The 23,127-nt window shown below is 45.4% G+C and overlaps 1 protein-coding gene across 2 annotated transcripts in view; it reads left to right on the plus strand.

Moving 5' to 3' along the window:
- The first annotated feature begins 3,275 nt into the window (after positions 1 to 3,275).
- The window catches only part of HLF (HLF transcription factor, PAR bZIP family member), a 46,932-nt gene continuing 27,080 nt past the window's right edge, over positions 3,276 to 23,127 (plus strand). For both annotated transcript variants that reach the window (XM_075279399.1, XM_075279400.1), the window contains exons 1-2: positions 3,276 to 3,562; positions 4,422 to 4,757. In XM_075279399.1, the coding sequence (XP_075135500.1) occupies positions 3,448 to 3,562; positions 4,422 to 4,757 (451 nt within the window). In that variant the 5' untranslated portion in view covers positions 3,276 to 3,447. The remainder of the gene's footprint in view (positions 3,563 to 4,421; positions 4,758 to 23,127) is intronic.

The following is a 23,127-nucleotide window of genomic DNA, read 5'->3' on the forward strand; positions in this document are numbered from 1 at the left end:
GACGTATTCACTTTATATACAGCATCTATAAATACCCTGGACGTATACACTTTATATACAGTATCTATAAATACCCCGGACGTATACACTTTATATACAGTATCTATAAATACCCCTGACGTATACACTTTATATACAGGCTCTATAAATACCCCGGACGTATACACTTTATATACAGTCTCTATAAATACCCCTGACGTATACACTTTATATACAGGATCTATAAATACCCCGGACGTATACACTTTATATACAGTCTCTATAAATACCCCGGACGTATGCACTTTATATACCGTATCTATAAATACCCCGGATGTATACACTTTATATACAGTAACTATAAATACCCCTGATGTATACACTTTATATACAGGATCTATAAATACCCCGGACGTATACACTTTATATACAGTCTCTATAAATACCCCGGACGTATGCACTTTATATACCGTATCTATAAATACCCCGGATGTATACACTTTATATACAGTAACTATAAATACCCCTGACGTATACACTTTATATACAGTATCTATAAATATGATACATTGTTGCGGTTTACAGTGAACATTCCCAGCTGCCGCTTCCTCCTCTTGCTGTATTCGGTGGCTCGGGTCCAGGCTCCTGTTTGCAGGTGCAGCACCTTCTCGGGTGACTCAGCCGCTCCTGTACTGTACATTTTGTATCCGGACAAATTATCCTTGTTTTCATTCACAATCTAGGGAGTGATAACCGGAAAGAACATGTGCCCGTCTCGTGTCACACGCTGGGTATGGTACACACGTTTTTACAAAGTGATTTTTGATGCACGGCACATGCAGCGAGGAGTCAAAAACATCAAATGGCCCCCAGATTGTGAGTCAGTCAGTCTCTCCAGTGGTCAGGATGATTAACCCTCTCCATACAAGCATACATTATCCATGTGATGCCTAAGAAATCATTTTACATTAAATATGACCACAATTGTAAAAAAAAAAAAAAAAAGTTTATAGTTATCTGACTCTTGTGACTCCTGGCTCCACCAAGGCTCTTCATTGAAACCAGGGAGGTACAACTGGGCTGCACCGCGCATGTGCTGAAGTGAGGCGCATGCGCAACACAGCTGCGGTGCACTACTCCAGCTACAATAAAGAAGTCTACAAGAGATAGCAGGAGCGGGAGCTAGGTATGGAACCACAGTTGGCAATAAGATATGGCTATAGGGGACACAAGGTCACCGGTCGATAAGTCAGAAATTAAAGGGACACTAACCTGAAGCTTGGTAACTTATCAAAAAATCTAACAATATCATTCACATTGATGTTCTTTGACCATACACAGAAAATGAACACCCAATGCGTTTCTTTCATCAGATGCGGCTGGCCATCTAATACATTATATGGGGGTGTCCTGACTCCCGACTACAGGCAGCTGATGGTTCCTCTCTTCTTATTGAGAACACATGCACCCTCAGCTGAATACAATATGCATATGTAAGGGAGAAGAGGCAGGGGGAGGTCAGTAAATGGCCGGGTAGGACATAGACCCTGTGCAAGAACAGTTATGGGCCCCTTGTCTTCCACTATCTTATCATAGAGCGCCCTCTGTGTGTAATTGTTAGCCATGAAGTTCATGAGTTTAAGCATTTACCTGCAATCTAATACAACGTAGAAAGATGGTGTTAAAGTGACATACAGGGCCCCCTAACCTACAAAACCCCCTAACCTACAGGACCCATTAACCTACAAGGCGCTTTAACGTACAGGGCCCCTTAACCTGCAAGACTCCCTAACCTACAAGGTCCCCTAAATTACAGGGCCCCCTAACCTATAAGACTCCCTAACCTACAGGATCCCTAGCCTACAGGGTCCCCTAACCTATAAGACTCCCTAACCTACAGGATCCCTAGCCTACAGGGCCACCTAACCTATAAGACTCCCTAACCCACAGGGCCCTCTAACCTACAGGGCCCTCTAACCTACAAGGCGCTTTAAACTACAGGGCCCCCTAACCTACAGGGCCCCCTAACCTACAGGGCCACCTAACCTACAGGGCCACCTAACCTACAGGACGCCTAACCTACAAGGCCCCCTAACGTACAGGGCCCCCTAACCTACAGGACGCCTAACCTACAAGGCCCCCTAACCTACAGGGCCCTCTAACCTACAAGGCTTCTTACTTACAGGGCCCCCTAAACTACAAGGTCACCTAACCTACAAGGCCCCCTAACCTACAGGGACCCCTAACCTACAGGCCCCCTAACCTACAGGCCCCCTAACTTACAGGGCTCCCTAACCTACAGGGCCCTCTAACCTACAAGGCCCATTAACCTACAAGGCGCTTTAACCTACAGGGTCCCCTAACCTACCAGACTCCCTAACTTACAGGGCCCCCTAAACTACAAGGTCATCTAACCTACAGGGCCCCCTAACCTACAGGGCCACCTAACCTATAAAACTCCCTAACCTACAGGACCCCTAACCACAAGGCCCCCTAACCTACAAGGCCCATTAACCTACAAGGTGCTTTAACCTACAAGGCCCCCTAACCTACAAGTCCCCCTAACATACAGGACCTCCTAACCTACAGGGCCCCTGTGCAGTTACATCAATGGTTTGTTTGTCCCTGCTATAAAGTCTCGGGAAAGCAGACATCTATTGTGTATCATCTTATCATCTTAAAGGGATTTTACAGCCCCTAATGCATGCTTCATAATGAGATCTATCCACAGGATATATTATCAATATCTGATCTATGGGGTCTGACATCACTATGGATAATAATAATAATAATAATGATAATAATAATAATCGTATAACATCATTAATAATCGTGTGATTGATTCCTAAGACGGTAACTATGTAACAAACTATACATCTAATTCTATAATATTCATAATTCTATAATATCATTAAACCATTTATTTTGTAGTCGGAGTCGTAGTTGGGGTAACTTTTTTCCAACCCTTCCTCCATGACTCCGACTCCACAACCCTGGACCATGCATGGATTGAGAACATAGACCAATGCTATTTCGGGGCAGTAATAAGGCATCAATAACGCGCTCCGATCCCTATAGGATATAATGATTTACTTCCATGGTATTCTAGAACATGCACAATATCGCTGGATACAAAGTTGCAAGTAACAAGTGCCAGGGAAGAAAAAAGCAAAGAGGCGGCGACGAGAAGCAAGAGATCCGTGTACAGTAAGTAGAACAGTATGAGAACCCTCCCAGCTATTCCTTTTTGGGAGGGGGGTGTGGCGGTGATGTCACGCCTGTCAGCTGCTGCACATGGAGATGGGGATGATCGCAGCTTCGCAGCACAGATCTGGGTTTGCAGTGGGAGAGTCAGGAGCAGCAGTGTGACAGGTCACCGGGCTGCACAACTATCCGTACTATCCAGTGCACGGGTCAGCCTGCTTATTCCTGACTTCACCACCTTGAAATCCCTTCACAAGATCAAAGATGGAGAAGATGTCAAGGGTCTTACCGCTCAACCCAACTTTTATACCTCCAACCTACGGGGTCCTGAAATCTCTGCTGGAGAATCCTCTAAAACTACCGCTACATCACGACGATGGTAACATTTACAGATTACTAGCATTGTTAGAGATTAGGATTTTCGCTTTCGACTTAAATGTAGCAGAGCTGTAGATGTCGAGATGATTTGTTGTTGCGGTTGCGGCGTACTGTAGGGTCAAAGAATAGAAAACGTGGGGTGATGAGTACAAATTATGGGATGAGATAGGGATAGACCTTATATATCGTCTCCTGTATACCTAATTGGGGTAAAGTCAATCTGCATGTAAACTTAGTAGCAAGAAGTAACACAATATATTGGATCATTCAATATATTTGCTTCTTAGAAGTTGTCCATGTTCCACCACATGCCCATCATCCATGGTGATAGATCCTCAACCCGTCTTGTCTAGTGCTCGGAGTGATAGTTGGGTCTTCTATGAGCACTGACTAATCTGTACGGCATGACGATGGTTAAGTAAAGGGGGCGATTGTAGCGGGCGAACACATGATCTCGACTTAACAGATCACTTAATAAGATTAGAGCTGGTAAATCTGGAGAGAAATGTAGGCACCGTCTCAAAAACTTTCTTTCTCTACCTTTTTTGGGTGCCTTTAGTTCTTTCGAAGTCATGCTTCCTTATGTATGATGCTTATATTCATATTAGTTATGTTTCGTTTGTGCTACTTATATTCTATATATTCACCATCATGTTGCCCATGGCTAAAGTTCTCACCCAAAATCTTCTGAAACACAAAAAAGTAGCAAATTACAATATTTCCATAGGCTTCTTGTATTGCCTTTCCATAGACTTCATTATGTTGGTGTCAGACGCCTGACACGACGACATCGAAAAAATATCAATTTTGTCATATATAGCATGCTCCGATGTTAACTGGTTCCATCTTTACCCCTTTAGCCTTTTGTAAAGAAAAAGACAAAGAAAAGAAGCTTGAAGATGACACCACCGGTTCTACTGTCCCACAGTCGGCTTTCTTGGGGCCAACGCTCTGGGACAAGACCTTGCCGTATGATGGAGATACCTTCCAGTTGGAGTACATGGACCTGGAAGAGTTTCTCTCAGAAAACGGTATTCCACCAAGTCAGTCCTCGCATGACCTGAGCTCTCATCAGCCTCCTCTCCAACAAGCTCCGGTGACATCACCTTCGGTCATTGATCTCAGCAATCGGGCGTCCACTTCCGTCTTACCAGGGTTGGTGCCCCAAAATTGTATGCACAGTCCAGTAAGACCTGGTAAGTTCATTCTTTCTTCAAAACTTTCCAATATGACATGTCGTTTTTCCTGTGATTCATAGGACTCCCCACATTTCACATGTAATGACTTGCCGTATGTTCTTCCTTGACCATTATCTCACCAATTGTGAACCATACCTGGTACAATACATATCTATGGAGATGACGAGGCTATATGTTACACCATTGGAATTTCTCTACCATAACACCATCATGGTCTCAAAACCGAGACCATTACAATAACTTAGTTACTTAGTTAGAAGTCCACATTGTCCTTTCTTACTTTTCCAGGTGGCTTGAGATATCCAGAGATGGCTGGTATAAGATGACTAGTCATCGTTCATCCTAGGATATCTCAAGCCAAGTGGAACGGTAAGAAAAGACATCTTGTAAAAGCAGGTATCCCTAACCATGGTAATCCAGTGAATTCGGTGATAGATACGTCATACAGGTGAATATCATGCTAGATAAGTCTGTGATGGTAGAACGCTAGGGTTGAGATGATCTTGAGATTTCAGGATTGATTTACAATCTGATTAATGATTATTTTCTACCCAATCCCGATCGGAATCCAATCTTTTCCGATCCCGATCGCTCAACCCTAGTCAAGGCTTCTCTATGGGAAAAGTCACTCACTTTTAGGGTTGAGCCGATCTTGAGATTTCAAAATCCGATTTCCGATCATTTTCCAGCCGATCCCGATCGCGATCGTGAAATTTGCTCGATCGCCGATCGGAATCCGATCTTTTCAGATCCCGATCGCTCAACCCTATAGAACACCATTGGCTTTTATGATGAAAGAACCATTTCGAGGTCTCAACCCCCTTTGATACTATTATAACTGTTACCGGAAACCTAACACTACCTCCTAAAGGTCCATTTCAGTCCCTGACAATTTGTATATTCGGTCAGATTACCAAACTGGTAACACATTCAGTAAAACCCATCGTTCTCAAAACCAGGGTTATACATGACTTGGTCTCTTCGACATCTGAAGACCATGTCCCCCATGAAACTTATCTAGACTCCTTATATACCCCATAAGACCACCACTTTGAGAAGACCCACCCCGTCTTCCAGATCAGATGGACTGTGACACGTTTCCAGTTCCACCATAGTTTGCGCCATCTTCTTGAAGTAGACAATTCCCTTACGAGAACACTTTATATTATGAGATTTTGGGTGGTTGTCTGAGCTGAAAATTCAGTGTACGTTCCTCGAACCCTTCTCCAGTCTTCTGGTTTGCCTTGCACTCCGCTCTACATGTTTGTGACCATTTTTAGCTCCTGTTTTTCACAATCACTTTCTTAGCTTGAAGACCAGGTTATGACAGATGTGTCCTTCTCAAGGCTGCCTGTAACCATGGATTGTGCACCCACTCTCTTCTGTAAAATCCACCAGGCTTTGTTGTAGCATTGTGTCCTTATAAAGACATGACTCTAAATAGCTGAGTGCATCAAGACAACTCAAGCATCACTTAACCCTTTAGCAGGTTAGCAAAATGTCTTGGTTGGCTGAGAGTGGTCTAAGTGACAATGTGTTATTCTCAGCCAAGTATCGTCGTGTCATTGTGGGCTTTGTAGCCTTGCGTTATAAAAATGTGAGAAAAGCCCTCTAAGAAAAAGTTGTGACTCTTCTTAAACTTTGAGAAGCAAGGAAAGATGAATATAATGTTTCCTGGTAGAAGGCTAGATTCACACATGACATTTCAGATGTAGTTTCAGGTGTAGTTTTTGAGCAAGAACCATAAATGGATCCATCAGGAAGGAGAAGAGTAAGAACCACCTAAAATGTCTTCTAGTTGGTCTTCTTGGTGGATGTTCTTCTCAATGAGATGGCGCTTTGGAGAAGTTTCACCATTTTTTTTTTCCAAATCCATGTTTGACTGATGGTTCTTCGTCAAAAACGGCATCCTAAGAAGATGTCTACATAGCCAATGCACCATTTGGTCCCACTCGGAAATTTGTGTCACTACGACTATAGGATACATTTTAAGTAAATCCCCAGATTTAGAAGGTTCCATCAAGCTAAAAATCTCCAAGTACTGGTAAATGGGTTTGGCATGCTATGATTTGGGAAATCTTTGGACGTCCAACCTTAAGGTGGCCATAACATTAGATTAATGTCATCCGAACTAGAGGAGTCATTGACCATCTTCTTTGCATAGGGACCCCTTGGTTTTGGGTGTTGGGGGGAAGATTGGAAAGTTGGTTTGATATATTTCTCCCTGGAGGTGTCTATTAGCACCATGTTAGATTAACTGAGCCGAGTGTGCATGTGTATTGGGGGTTGGAAGTAATAGCCATGGCCAGATGGATGGACAGAACTTAACTGATCTTCTGACGTGCTTTTATGATATATTAGAACATCATTTTTAGGCTGAAGCTGGTGGAAAATTTCCATTTTTTGTTGCAGATGTTGCTGCAGTTTTTTGAGTCAAAGCCAGGAGTGGATTGAGCAGAAGGAAGTACAAGGTCTTACATCTTATTTCCAACTTCTTTTGAAGCCACTGTTGGCTTTGGCTTCAAAAAACGCAACAAAATGTGCAACGAAAAGTGTAGCTTTATTGCAATGTATATGTAGAATTCCTGTTTAAGAACTTCTGAACAGAGTTTACATTATATAGCAAAGCTTGTATCATGTCTGTTTAACACGTTGGGTCACAAATTGTGGTCACGAGTGGATTGAAGTACAAAATATACCAAAAATTTGTCTACTCTTTGCCTTGGTCACATAGCCGTGAGTCTAATCATCTCGACACTGGTCTCCTCTAAAAGTCTGATGAATTTACAACCATCTAACTATTTGATCTGGTTCTTATGTTATTAATTGATATTAGATGTTGCCATTAGGGTCGCACGTTCCACAGCTCTGTCACTTTTACTGTAAAGAATCCCTACCTGCACCGTGGCATTCACCACAAATCATGTCTCCCATATAACTTCCCTATTTCGGCAAGTTCTTAGCTCCCCAGCAATCCTTTATCAGACTCATGATATTAGCATGTACTTATATTAACACATGTTATGAGTCAGAGGATGTAATGTCAGTGACAGAATCTACAAATATGTTGGGTGCAAAGTATACTGTCTACATAGCTAGAAAGCATAGCCACTGGCACACTCGGCGGCCATATAAGTGTACAGCATAATAGGAATAGAAATAATCGTGACTATTAATGATCTGAGAGGCATAAGTTGGATAGAAGGAAATAAAATTTTGAGACCTTGGCCAGCGCCTGTGGAATACAATTTCAGGTTGCAGCGCCTGTTATCTATAGAACAAAATCTTCAGGTTGCAGTGCCTGTGATCTGCAGACAACAATCTTCAGGTTGCAGCGCCTGTGATCTGCTGACAACAATCTTCAGGTTGCAGCGCCTGTGATCTGCTGACAACAATCTTCAGGTTGCAGTGCCTGTGATCTGTAGAACAACAATCTTCAGGTTGCAGCGCCTGTTATCTATAGAACAAAATCTTCAGGTTGCAGTGCCTGTGATCTGCAGACAACAATCTTTAGGTTGCAGCGCCTGTTATCTATAGAACAAAATCTTCAGGTTGCAGTGCCTGTGATCTGCAGACAACAATCTTCAGGTTGCAGCGCCTGTGATCTGCTGACAACAATCTTCAGGTTGCAGTGCCTGTGATCTGTAGAACAACAATCTTCAGGTTGCAGCGCCTGTTATCTATAGAACAAAATCTTCAGGTTGCAGTGCCTGTGATCTGCAGACAACAATCTTCAGGTTGCAGTGCCTGTGATCTATAGAACAAAATCTTCAGGTTGCAGTGCCTGTGATCTGCAGACAACAATCTTCAGGTTGCAGCGCCTGTGATCTGCTGACAACAATCTTCAGGTTGCAGTGCCTGTGATCTGTAGAACAACAATCTTCAGGTTGCAGCGCCTGTTATCTATAGAACAAAATCTTCAGGTTGCAGTGCCTGTGATCTGCAGACAACAATCTTTAGGTTGCAGCGCCTGTTATCTATAGAACAAAATCTTCAGGTTGCAGTGCCTGTGATCTGCAGACAACAATCTTCAGGTTGCAGCGCCTGTGATCTGCAGACAACAATCTTCAGGTTGCAGCGCCTGTGATCTGCTGACAACAATCTTCAGGTTGCAGTGCCTGTGATCTGTAGAACAACAATCTTCAGGTTGCAGCGCCTGTTATCTATAGAACAAAATCTTCAGGTTGCAGTGCCTGTTATCTATAGAACAAAATCTTCAGGTTGCAGCGCCTGTGATCTGCTGACAACAATCTTCAGGTTGCAGCGCCTGTGATCTGCTGACAACAATCTTCAGGTTGCAGCGCCTGTGATCTGCTGACAACAATCTTCAGGTTGCAGTGCCTGTGATCTGTAGAACAACAATCTTCAGGTTGCAGTGCCTGTGATCTGTAGAACAACAATCTTCAGGTTGCAGCGCCTGTTATCTATAGAACAAAATCTTCAGGTTGCAGTGCCTGTGATCTGCAGACAACAATCTTTAGGTTGCAGCGCCTGTTATCTATAGAACAAAATCTTCAGGTTGCAGTGCCTGTGATCTGCAGACAACAATCTTCAGGTTGCAGCGCCTGTGATCTGCTGACAACAATCTTCAGGTTGCAGTGCCTGTGATCTGTAGAACAACAATCTTCAGGTTGCAGCGCCTGTTATCTATAGAACAAAATCTTCAGGTTGCAGTGCCTGTGATCTGCAGACAACAATCTTCAGGTTGCAGTGCCTGTGATCTATAGAACAAAATCTTCAGGTTGCAGTGCCTGTGATCTGCAGACAACAATCTTCAGGTTGCAGCGCCTGTGATCTGCTGACAACAATCTTCAGGTTGCAGTGCCTGTGATCTGTAGAACAACAATCTTCAGGTTGCAGCGCCTGTTATCTATAGAACAAAATCTTCAGGTTGCAGTGCCTGTGATCTGTAGAACAACAATCTTCAGGTTGCAGCGCCTGTTATCTATAGAACAAAATCTTCAGGTTGCAGTGCCTGTGATCTGCAGACAACAATCTTTAGGTTGCAGCGCCTGTTATCTATAGAACAAAATCTTCAGGTTGCAGTGCCTGTGATCTGCAGACAACAATCTTCAGGTTGCAGCGCCTGTGATCTGCAGACAACAATCTTCAGGTTGCAGCGCCTGTGATCTGCTGACAACAATCTTCAGGTTGCAGTGCCTGTGATCTGTAGAACAACAATCTTCAGGTTGCAGCGCCTGTTATCTATAGAACAAAATCTTCAGGTTGCAGTGCCTGTTATCTATAGAACAAAATCTTCAGGTTGCAGCGCCTGTGATCTGCTGACAACAATCTTCAGGTTGCAGTGCCTGTGATCTGTAGAACAACAATCTTCAGGTTGCAGCGCCTGTTATCTATAGAACAAAATCTTCAGGTTGCAGTGCCTGTGATCTGCAGACAACAATCTTCAGGTTGCAGCGCCTGTTATCTATAGAACAAAATCTTCAGGTTGCAGCGCCTGTGATCTGCAGACAACAATCTTCAGGCTGCAGCGCCTGTGATCTGCAGACAACAATCTTCAGGTTGCAGTGCCTGTGATCTGCAGACAACAATCTTCAGGTTGCAGTGCCTGTGATCTGTAGAACAACAATCTTCAGGTTGCAGCGCCTGTTATCTATAGAACAAAATCTTCAGGTTGCAGTGCCTGTTATCTATAGAACAAAATCTTCAGGTTGCAGCGCCTGTGATCTGCTGACAACAATCTTCAGGTTGCAGCGCCTGTGATCTGCTGACAACAATCTTCAGGTTGCAGCGCCTGTGATCTGCTGACAACAATCTTCAGGTTGCAGTGCCTGTGATCTGTAGAACAACAATCTTCAGGTTGCAGTGCCTGTGATCTGTAGAACAACAATCTTCAGGTTGCAGCGCCTGTTATCTATAGAACAAAATCTTCAGGTTGCAGTGCCTGTGATCTGCAGACAACAATCTTTAGGTTGCAGCGCCTGTTATCTATAGAACAAAATCTTCAGGTTGCAGTGCCTGTGATCTGCAGACAACAATCTTCAGGTTGCAGCGCCTGTGATCTGCTGACAACAATCTTCAGGTTGCAGTGCCTGTGATCTGTAGAACAACAATCTTCAGGTTGCAGCGCCTGTTATCTATAGAACAAAATCTTCAGGTTGCAGTGCCTGTGATCTGCAGACAACAATCTTCAGGTTGCAGTGCCTGTGATCTATAGAACAAAATCTTCAGGTTGCAGTGCCTGTGATCTGCAGACAACAATCTTCAGGTTGCAGCGCCTGTGATCTGCTGACAACAATCTTCAGGTTGCAGTGCCTGTGATCTGTAGAACAACAATCTTCAGGTTGCAGCGCCTGTTATCTATAGAACAAAATCTTCAGGTTGCAGTGCCTGTGATCTGTAGAACAACAATCTTCAGGTTGCAGCGCCTGTTATCTATAGAACAAAATCTTCAGGTTGCAGTGCCTGTGATCTGCAGACAACAATCTTTAGGTTGCAGCGCCTGTTATCTATAGAACAACAATCTTCAGGTTGCAGTGCCTGTGATCTGCAGACAACAATCTTCAGGTTGCAGCGCCTGTGATCTGCAGACAACAATCTTCAGGTTGCAGCGCCTGTGATCTGCTGACAACAATCTTCAGGTTGCAGTGCCTGTGATCTGTAGAACAACAATCTTCAGGTTGCAGCGCCTGTTATCTATAGAACAAAATCTTCAGGTTGCAGTGCCTGTTATCTATAGAACAAAATCTTCAGGTTGCAGCGCCTGTGATCTGCTGACAACAATCTTCAGGTTGCAGTGCCTGTGATCTGTAGAACAACAATCTTCAGGTTGCAGCGCCTGTTATCTATAGAACAAAATCTTCAGGTTGCAGTGCCTGTGATCTGCAGACAACAATCTTCAGGTTGCAGCGCCTGTTATCTATAGAACAAAATCTTCAGGTTGCAGCGCCTGTGATCTGCAGACAACAATCTTCAGGTTGCAGTGCCTGTGATCTGTAGAACAACAATCTTCAGGTTGCAGCGCCTGTTATCTATAGAACAAAATCTTCAGGTTGCAGTGCCTGTGATCTGCAGACAACAATCTTCAGGTTGCAGCGCCTGTTATCTATAGAACAAAATCTTCAGGTTGCAGCGCCTGTGACTTGCAGATTGTGTTCTACTCTTAGGGTGAATTCACATACAATGCCAATTTCTGAGACATTCCCATTTATCTGACAGAGACTTGTAGAATTCCCTATGATGCATGGTATGGAAACTTCTGCAGGTGTGAACACCCCCTAATGTTCTGCACTGTAGGTATATTTGCACTTTTTAGACATTTGTATATACAGTATATGTTGTCTTTGTTGTGATACGGACATAAGGATGGATTTCTAAGTGGTTTGTCCTTGTGATAGATGATAGTTCTCCGGCTTCTATGGGAACTAACAGCTTGCACAGTAATTAAATTTTGTCGACTCTCTCCTGGATTTCAAGGTCGCTGTTGATATATTTTAGTTCTTAGAAACGTAATGATATAGGGAGGCTGTAAAGCCTGAAAAGCAAGAAAATATTTCCACCAGGGATTATATAATTATCTAGAACTATAAAACTAGTCCTATACCTTCAGATAGATGAAGGGCGATCACCTGATTGTAAGCTCTTCACCATCCCCTATAGATATACAGGTTGGACTCGGTCGGGTTAGAGGCTGCACTCCTCTAGACGTGGCTTATCTCCCCTCGGAACAAAAAGGATTGGGCATGTTGATATACGACATGCCCAATCTTGGTTTCTTCTGATGCCAGGGCGGAGTCGGGAGGCTTTTATAAAATAAGAATGGGTCTTGGCAGCATGTTATAGAGCAGGAGGAGCGGAGCGGATTGATACCCAGGTTTATGGGGAAAGATTCTGTATAACCTGCTCATTCTGGGTGTAGGGGTCCAGTGGGCGGTCCTACATCTGAATATAAATATCAACCCGCTTATTTCTGTCTGCAAATTGGACACCATTTGCAATGTGACATTCCCTTTAACATTTGGCTACACTATGTATAATGATATCCACGAGATGTGAGAATGAGTGGTGTATAAAGGGAAGCTTGGCTAGGTATGTGCCCAAGCTACTTAGTAAACCCCGTCAACCCTTAAAGAGTACCTCCAATTATAAAGCAGCTTTTCATAAATTAATAGTCCAAATTTCCTATAGCATCCATACCCTTCTTTACTTTGCACACAGAAGTCTATGGAGGGGTGTTATTAGTTGTATTGCCTTATTCTGAGCAGTGGTATCTTGAAACATAGCAGCGTCAGAAGAGCCCAGTGTGTCATTTCGAGCCTCCTCCTCCTTCCCCTCTCCATAGACTTCTATGTGAAAAGTAACTCCACCCAATAAATGAAGAAGGAAACAGATTTCTTTAATAAGATCTATTACAAAGTTTCTTATATTCACCTGGACTAAGTTGTTTTATAATCGGAGGTTTAAGAAAGCAACCAATTTTGGGAACTAATGTTGGTGAACGTCGATGGTCAGATAACAATCCCCATGACCAGAATAATAGTCACTAGAGGTGTAGTAATGATGTAACGTTTCAAACATTACACATATATATTGACTTCTTTGTATATCTAGTTGTATTCGCGTACATTAGTCAGAACAAAACCAATTTGTCTTTTGCAATACGAGGCTTAGCGTTGCGGTGAGCCAAGACAGCACTCTCACTAATCGCCACTAAGTATAGCTCTCCGCATAGCTAAGAATGGCCGGATTAGACATAAAGCTCTCCTTAAATATACTCAGAGCCGATCGCAGCGAAACAATTAATTGTACATTTAGAAAACAGATTATCAGCAGAGAATAAAAAAATGAAGTAAAAAAAAATAAACCCACCTTCTCCCCCCTAAGCCGTATTTGTATGGCGGGATAATGAACAGGTGTGCACACGCACTTAACACGCCTCTCCCGTGTTTACTTTCCCAGCCTGTAATTGAGACATGTGTGAGCGCATGGTTCTTCAGGACGTCGGCTCACATTTCATCTCATGTGAGTGCGGATTACTCCACGCTCGGCACACATGGCTCTACCTTGTGCTCTCTCTTAAAACTGCGAGGAGAACAGAGGGCGCACACATCCCCGGCTAAGTGTTTGCTGGACTTTCTTCATTAGCACTTCATCAAGGCTGTCCGCACATAAAAGCGACACTTATACGACTTGGAAGTTCTTGTGGTTGTTAGAAGGAAGTAGTTACCATGTGTAAGTCAAGTAGAAATCTGAAAGGGACTAGTATGCCGATCTCAATGCAATCGCGGACATGTCAATGTTGAGCTTGCCAACACTCGAAAGGGCAAAATCCAATGGGGCCATGTGAATAAGTTTGGTCCCTTCAACGAAGTAGAGTGTGGGTGTTTAGTTTGGCCAACCATAGATTGGAGGGGTCTATCCAAGATGATCATGGTGGGTCTTGATGTTGGTACTGGAAGCCCTTATGGTCAACCTTTGACTTGGAAGTTCTTGTGGTTCTTGGAAGAAAGTAGTTACCGTGTGTAAGTCAAGTAGAAATCTGAAAGGGACTAGTATACCGATCTCAATGCAATCTCCGACATGTCAATGTTGAGCTTGCCAACACTCAAAAGGGCAAAATCCAATGGGGCCATGTGAATAAGTTTGGTCCCTTCAACGAAGTAGAGTGTGGGTGTTTAGTTTGGCCAACCATAGATTGGAGGGGTCTATCCAAGACAAGATGATCGTGGTGGCTCTTGATGTTGGTACTGGAAGCCCTTATGGTCAACCATTGTCTTTGGAGTGACCACAATGCTATCAGTGTTAGCTGAGAGCAACACTTATATGACTTGGAAGTTCTTGTGGTTGTTAAAAGGAAGTAGTTACCATGTGTAAGTCAAGTAGAAATCTGAAAGGGACTACTATACCGATCTCAATGCAATCTCCGACATGTCAACGTTGAGCTTGCCAAAACTGGAAAGGACAGAATCCAATGGAGCCACCCTTCAACAAAGTAGAGTGTGGGTGTTTAGTTTGGCCAACCATAGATAGGAAGGATAGAAGGAAGTAGTTACCGTATGTAAGTCAAGTAGAAATCTTAAAGGGACTACTATACCGATCTCAATGCAATCTCCAACATGTCAACATTGAGCTTGCCAACACTCAAAGGGGCAAAATCCAATGGGGCCATGTGAATAAGTTTGGTCCCTTCAATGGAGTAGAATGTGGGTGTTTAGTTTGGCCAACCATAGATTGGAGGGGTCTATCCAAGATGATCATGGTGGGTCTTGATGTTGGTACTGGAAGCCCTTATGGTCAACCCTTGTCTTTGGAGTGACTACAATGCTATCAGTGTTAGTTGATAGCAACATTTATACGACTTGGAAGTTCTCGTGGTTCTTGGTTGAGCTCGCCAACACTCAAAAAAGCAAAATCCAATGGGGCCATGTGAATAAGTTTGGTCACCTCAATGAAGTAGAGTGTGGATGTTTAGTTTGGCCAACCATAGATTGGAGGGGTTTATCCAAGACAAGATGGTCATGGTGGCTCTTGATGTTGTTACTGGAAGCCCTTACGGTCAACTCTTGTCTTTAGAGTGACCACAATGCTATCGGTGAAGGGTACCTGAGTTTTCTGTTGTCCGTTCTTCTGGTCTACCAGTGTAAGAACCTGTAACCCAAGAGGACCGGAAGGACGGAAACCCAAGTGCTAGTGTGAAGGATTCAAACAAACAGTGCAAAAAATACATGCAAAAATACTTGTGGGTTTCCAAACTTTTTGATTTTTTGGGGCATTTCTGGAAATTGACCTGTTTTAGGGCACATTTGTATCATGAAGGGGGGTCAAGGCGATATGCTTGAGATTGTCAGCTGATCAATAAATGTGCAGGGCGTCTGGACTTGACCCAATGGCAGATGTTGGAAAAGAAGGATTAGGCTGTGGAATTTCAACATGTCCGATCACTGGGGCTCAATCACTGGTCTCGGTGCTGATATCGCTTATATAGAAGTCAGATTAGAAGTAAACAGAACAAAAAACTGGACAATCCCTTTACGGTGAGACCACTTAACACTTGAGGTTTTGAAGGACTTTTCCTTCAGCTCATTATTTCATCCCATCATATCAGTCTCAGAAAACATAACAGTGGTTTTATTGTTGCGGTGGATCAACAAGCAGGAATTATTTAAAGGAATAATCCCGTCCCTCGGGGCTGCGTCACGCGCGTCTGACCCTGGTCACAAGGTCTTCACAGAACATTCAGTTCTATTAGCCTTCAGTGGAAGAAAAGTGAATTTATCCTGCAGCCAACAGGCGTATGGACAAACACTGAAAAGAACAACAAGGCCTTTCTTATCAAAGCCAATGCAGGGTACTAATAGATTTCTGTATGTCTGGACACCGGAGGCTTCCCGAGAGCTGGAAGAAACATATACTGGTCTGGTTATATAATGTATAACATGTGCGACCAACGACTGTGGCGTATACCTATATCTATAATTAAAAAAACACTGCAAAACAAGCATCCAACCTTTCCAGGCTTTAGATATGGAGTCCTATCCTTAGTTGCAGTCACGAAAACTGGCACTTCCATCGATTAGTTAATAGCACACCACCATGACTACACAGTGTACAGAGCCAGAAGCATGCAGCTCCATCCACTGTATAGTGTCCATGATGCAAAGCTCCCATTAACTTTAGAGAGAGCTGAGTTGTTTCTAGGAGTAGACAGCCACACAGTGTTCTGGATCTGGCTCTGTATACTGTGTAGTTCTGGCACCGCAACTGCTTATAACAGCTGATTACTGATCCTAAGGATAAGTCATCAATACTTAAAATCTGGGGGTTGTGACAACTGGACCTTCCATCGATCCAGTTAATAGAACATTACCATGAGTACACAGTGTACAGAGCCAGAAGCACACAGCTCCATCCACTGGTTAGTGTTCATGCAAAGCTCCCATTAACTTGACAGAGAGCTGAGCTACCATATTTAGGAGCAGACGGCCACACAGCGTTCTTGTTTTGGCTCTGTATACTGTGTAGTTCTGGCAGCGCAACTGCTTATAACAGCTGATTACCTACCCTAAGGAAAAGTTGTCAATATCTAAAAACTGGGGGTTGTCACAACTGGCATATCCACTGATCAGTTTATAACACAGCATCATGATTACACAGTGTACAGAGCCAGAAGCATACAGCTCCATCCACTGTGTAGTGTCCATGCAAATCTCCCATTAACTTGAAAGAGAGCTGAGCTGTAGTATTTAGAAGCAGACTGCCACACAGCGCTCTGGTTCTGGCTCTGTATACTGTGTAGTTCTGGCATCGCAGCTGTTTATTATATCCTAAGGATAAGTCATCAATAGGGGGAGTAACACTACTGACATATCCACTGATCTGTGGTTATTAGCAACTGAGGCATTAGTACTACATAGTGGATGGAGGAGGAAGGAATAAGCTCTGTTCACTGTGTAGTTGCTTTGCTGGATTTACTTGAAAGGCACCTTAATTGTAGTAATCAGGGTAGGCCACTACATAGTAGATGGCGCTGTCTGCTTCTGGCTCTGTATACTATGTAGCGTAGCCATCCATTAATCTGAGGTGGTGCTGGGTTTTGAATCTGATATTGATATCCTACACTAGGGATAAGTCATTGATACCTAAATTTTGGGAAACACCCTTAAGAGACCCCATACACATATTATAGGAATTCAAGCGCACCTCTTGGCAGTTCGGGATTTGTTATGGGCGGAGAGTCCATGGTAGATCGGGAGTCAGGTCAGTGTTAGGCTGGAAGCCATCCCGAAAGTCAGCTGAGAGAATCCTAGGAAGAATGCTTTTAGAACTGAAAGGGTTAATCGTTTAGGTTATGACTAGAGATGAGCGAACACTAAAATGTTCGAGGTTCGAAATTCGATTCGAACAGCCGCTCAATGTTCGTGTGTTCGAACGGGTTTCGAACCCCATTATAGTCTATGGGGAACAGATACTCGTTAAGGGGGAAACCCAAATCCGTGTCTGGAGGGTCACCAAGTCCACTATGACACCCCAGGAAATGATGCCAACACCTCTGGAATGACACTGGGACAGCAGGGGAAGCATGTCTGGGGGCATCTAACACACCAAAGACCCTCTATTACCCCAACATCACAGCCTAACAACTACACACTTTACACACTCAATACCACCTCTCTGACAGTAGGAAAACACCTTGAAACATGTGTATTTGGCACTTGCAGTGAGGAGAGCTTGTCACCAGCAGTGAATTTGGCCCTTGTAGTAAGTTGAGGTTGGCACCAACATTTGTTTTGAAAATCAGGGTGGATTGAGCCTCTAACCAGCAGAGTTTGGGCAAATTCATGGTGGAGGGAGCCTCTAAAAACCCCAGTTTGGACCAATTCATGGTGGAGGGAGACTCTAAAAACCCCAGTTTGGACCAATTCATGGTGGAGGGAGCCTCTAAAAACCCCAGTTTGGACCAATTCATGGTGGAGGGAGCCTCTAACCAGCCCAGTTTGGGCAAATTCATGGTGGAGGGAGCCTCTAACCAGCCCAGTTTGGACCAATTAATGGTGGAGGGAGCCTCTAACCAGCCCAGTTTGGACCAATTAATGGTGGAGGGAGCCTCTAACCACCCCAGTTTGGACCAAATCATGGTGGAGGGAGCCTCTAACCAGCCCAGTTTGGACCAATTCATGGTGGAGGGAGCCTCTAAAAAACCCAGTTTGGACCAATTCATGGTGGAGGGAGCCTCTAAACAGCCCAGTTTGGGCAAATTCATGGTGGAGGGAGCCTCTAACCACCCCAGTTTGGACCAATTCATGGTGGAGGGAGCCTCTAAACAGCCAAGTTTGGACCAATTCATGGTGAAGGGAGCCTCTAAAAACCCGTTTGGACCAATTCATGGTGGAGGGAGCCTCTAACCAGCCCAGTTTGGGCAAATTCATGGTGGAGGGAGCCTCTAAACAGCCCAGTTTGGGCAAATTCATGGTGGAGGGAGCCTCTAACCAGCCCAGTTTGGACCAATTCATGGTGGAGGGAGCCTCTAACCAGCCCAGTTTGGGCAAATTCATGGTGGAGGGAGCCTCTAAACAGCCCAGTTTGGGCAAATTCATGGTGGAGGGAGCCTCTAACCAGCCCAGTTTGGACCAATTAATGGTGGAGGGAGCCTCTAAACAGCCAAGTTTTGGGAAATTCATGGTGGAGGGAGCCTCTAACCAGCCCAGTTTGGACCAATTAATGGTGGAGGGAGCCTCTAAACAGCCAAGTTTGGACCAATTCATGGTGGAGGGAGCCTCTAAAAACCCCAGTTTGGACCAATTCATGGTGGAGGGAGCCTCTAACCAGCCCAGTTTGGGCAAATTCATGGTGGAGGGAGCCTCTAAACAGCCCAGTTTGGGCAAATTCATGGTGGAGGGAGCCTCTAACCAGCCCAGTTTGGACCAATTAATGGTGGAGGGAGCCTCTAAACAGCCAAGTTTTGGGAAATTCATGGTGGAGGGAGCCTCTAACCAGCCCAGTTTGGACCAATTCATGGTGGAGGGAGCCTCTAACCAGCCCAGTTTGGACCAATTCATGGTGGAGGGAGCCTCTAAACAGCCCAGTTTGGGCAAATTCATGGTGGAGGGAGCCTCTAACCAGCCCAGTTTGGACCAATTAATGGTGGAGGGAGCCTCTAAACAGCCAAGTTTTGGGAAATTCATGGTGGAGGGAGCCTCTAACCAGCCCAGTTTGGACCAATTCATGGTGGAGGGAGCCTCTAACCAGCCCAGTTTGGACCAATTCATGGTGGAGGGAGCCTCTAAACAGCCCAGTTTGGGCAAATTCATGGTGGAGGGAGCCTCTAAAAAACCCAGTTTGGACCAATTCATGGTGGAGGGAGCCTCTAATTAGCCCAGTTTGGACCAATTAATTGTGGAGGGAGCCTCTAACCAGCCCAGTTTGGACCAATTAATGGTGGAGGGAGCCTCTAACCACCCCAGTTTGGGCAAATTCATGGTGGAGGGAGCCTCTAACCAGCCCAGTTTGGACCAATTAATGGTGGAGGGAGCCTCTAACCAGCCCAGTTTGGGCAAATTCATGGTGGAGGGAGCCTCTAAACAGCCCAGTTTGGGCAAATTCATGGTGGAGGGAGCCTCTAACCAGCCCAGTTTGGACCAATTAATGGTGGAGGGAGCCTCTAAACAGCCAAGTTTTGGGAAATTCATGGTGGAGGGAGCCTCTAACCAGCCCAGTTTGGACCAATTCATGGTGGAGGGAGCCTCTAACCAGCCCAGTTTGGACCAATTCATGGTGGAGGGAGCCTCTAAACAGCCCAGTTTGGGCAAATTCATGGTGGAGGGAGCCTCTAACCAGCCCAGTTTGGACCAATTAATGGTGGAGGGAGCCTCTAAACAGCCAAGTTTTGGGAAATTCATGGTGGAGGGAGCCTCTAACCAGCCCAGTTTGGACCAATTCATGGTGGAGGGAGCCTCTAACCAGCCCAGTTTGGACCAATTCATGGTGGAGGGAGCCTCTAAACAGCCCAGTTTGGGCAAATTCATGGTGGAGGGAGCCTCTAAAAAACCCAGTTTGGACCAATTCATGGTGGAGGGAGCCTCTAATTAGCCCAGTTTGGACCAATTAATTGTGGAGGGAGCCTCTAACCAGCCCAGTTTGGACCAATTAATGGTGGAGGGAGCCTCTAACCACCCCAGTTTGGACCAATTCATGGTGGAGGGAGCCTCTAAACAGCCAAGTTTGGACCAATTCATGGTGGAGGGAGCCTCTAAAAACCCCAGTTTGGACCAATTCATGGTGGAGGGAGCCTCTAACCAGCCCAGTTTGGGCAAATTCATGGTGGAGGGAGCCTCTAAACAGCCCAGTTTGGGCAAATTCATGGTGGAGGGAGCCTCTAACCAGCCCAGTTTGGACCAATTAATGGTGGAGGGAGCCTCTAAACAGCCAAGTTTTGGGAAATTCATGGTGGAGGGAGCCTCTAACCAGCCCAGTTTGGACCAATTCATGGTGGAGGGAGCCTCTAACCAGCCCAGTTTGGACCAATTCATGGTGGAGGGAGCCTCTAACCAGCCCAGTTTGGACCAATTCATGGTGGAGGGAGCCTCTAACCAGCCCAGTTTGGACCAATTCATGGTGGAGGGAGCCTCTAAAAAACCCAGTTTGGACCAATTCATGGTGGAGGGAGCCTCTAAACAGCCCAGTTTGGGCAAATTCATGGTGGAGGGAGCCTCTAACCACCCCAGTTTGGACCAATTCATGGTGGAGGGAGCCTCTAAACAGCCAAGTTTGGACCAATTCATGGTGAAGGGAGCCTCTAAAAACCCGTTTGGACCAATTCATGGTGGAGGGAGCCTCTAACCAGCCCAGTTTGGGCAAATTCATGGTGGAGGGAGCCTCTAAACAGCCCAGTTTGGGCAAATTCATGGTGGAGGGAGCCTCTAACCAGCCCAGTTTGGACCAATTCATGGTGGAGGGAGCCTCTAACCAGCCCAGTTTGGGCAAATTCATGGTGGAGGGAGCCTCTAAACAGCCCAGTTTGGGCAAATTCATGGTGGAGGGAGCCTCTAACCAGCCCAGTTTGGACCAATTAATGGTGGAGGGAGCCTCTAAACAGCCAAGTTTTGGGAAATTCATGGTGGAGGGAGCCTCTAACCAGCCCAGTTTGGGCAAATTCATGGTGGAGGGAGCCTCTAAACAGCCCAGTTTGGGCAAATTCATGGTGGAGGGAGCCTCTAACCAGCCCAGTTTGGACCAATTAATGGTGGAGGGAGCCTCTAAACAGCCAAGTTTTGGGAAATTCATGGTGGAGGGAGCCTCTAACCAGCCCAGTTTGGACCAATTCATGGTGGAGGGAGCCTCTAACCAGCCCAGTTTGGACCAATTCATGGTGGAGGGAGCCTCTAAACAGCCCAGTTTGGGCAAATTCATGGTGGAGGGAGCCTCTAAAAAACCCAGTTTGGACCAATTCATGGTGGAGGGAGCCTCTAATTAGCCCAGTTTGGACCAATTAATTGTGGAGGGAGCCTCTAACCAGCCCAGTTTGGACCAATTAATGGTGGAGGGAGCCTCTAACCACCCCAGTTTGGGCAAATTCATGGTGGAGGGAGCCTCTAACCAGCCCAGTTTGGACCAATTAATGGTGGAGGGAGCCTCTAAACAGCCAAGTTTTGGGAAATTCATGGTGGAGGGAGCCTCTAACCAGCCCAGTTTGGACCAATTCATGGTGGAGGGAGCCTCTAAACAGCCCAGTTTGGGCAAATTCATGGTGGAGGGAGCCTCTAAAAAACCCAGTTTGGACCAATTCATGGTGGAGGGAGCCTCTAATTAGCCCAGTTTGGACCAATTAATTGTGGAGGGAGCCTCTAACCAGCCCAGTTTGGACCAATTAATGGTGGAGGGAGCCTCTAACCACCCCAGTTTGGACCAATTCATGGTGGAGGGAGCCTCTAAACAGCCAAGTTTGGACCAATTCATGGTGGAGGGAGCCTCTAAAAACCCCAGTTTGGACCAATTCATGGTGGAGGGAGCCTCTAACCAGCCCAGTTTGGGCAAATTCATGGTGGAGGGAGCCTCTAAACAGCCCAGTTTGGGCAAATTCATGGTGGAGGGAGCCTCTAACCAGCCCAGTTTGGACCAATTAATGGTGGAGGGAGCCTCTAAACAGCCAAGTTTTGGGAAATTCATGGTGGAGGGAGCCTCTAACCAGCCCAGTTTGGACCAATTCATGGTGGAGGGAGCCTCTAACCAGCCCAGTTTGGACCAATTCATGGTGGAGGGAGCCTCTAAACAGCCCAGTTTGGGCAAATTCATGGTGGAGGGAGCCTCTAAAAAACCCAGTTTGGACCAATTCATGGTGGAGGGAGCCTCTAATTAGCCCAGTTTGGACCAATTAATTGTGGAGGGAGCCTCTAACCAGCCCAGTTTGGACCAATTAATGGTGGAGGGAGCCTCTAACCACCCCAGTTTGGACCAATTCATGGTGGAGGGAGCCTCTAAACAGCCAAGTTTGGACCAATTCATGGTGGAGGGAGCCTCTAAAAACCCCAGTTTGGACCAATTCATGGTGGAGGGAGCCTCTAACCAGCCCAGTTTGGGCAAATTCATGGTGGAGGGAGCCTCTAAACAGCCCAGTTTGGGCAAATTCATGGTGGAGGGAGCCTCTAACCAGCCCAGTTTGGACCAATTAATGGTGGAGGGAGCCTCTAAACAGCCAAGTTTTGGGAAATTCATGGTGGAGGGAGCCTCCAACCAGCCCAGTTTGGACCAATTCATGGTGGAGGGAGCCTCTAACCAGCCCAGTTTGGACCAATTCATGGTGGAGGGAGCCTCTAACCAGCCCAGTTTGGACCAATTCATGGTGGAGGGAGCCTCTAACCAGCCCAGTTTGGACCAATTCATGGTGGAGGGAGCCTCTAAAAAACCCAGTTTG

This window comes from Leptodactylus fuscus, chromosome 6 (genome assembly GCF_031893055.1).
Source record: "Leptodactylus fuscus isolate aLepFus1 chromosome 6, aLepFus1.hap2, whole genome shotgun sequence".
In the NCBI taxonomy this organism is placed as follows: Eukaryota; Metazoa; Chordata; class Amphibia; order Anura; family Leptodactylidae; genus Leptodactylus; species Leptodactylus fuscus.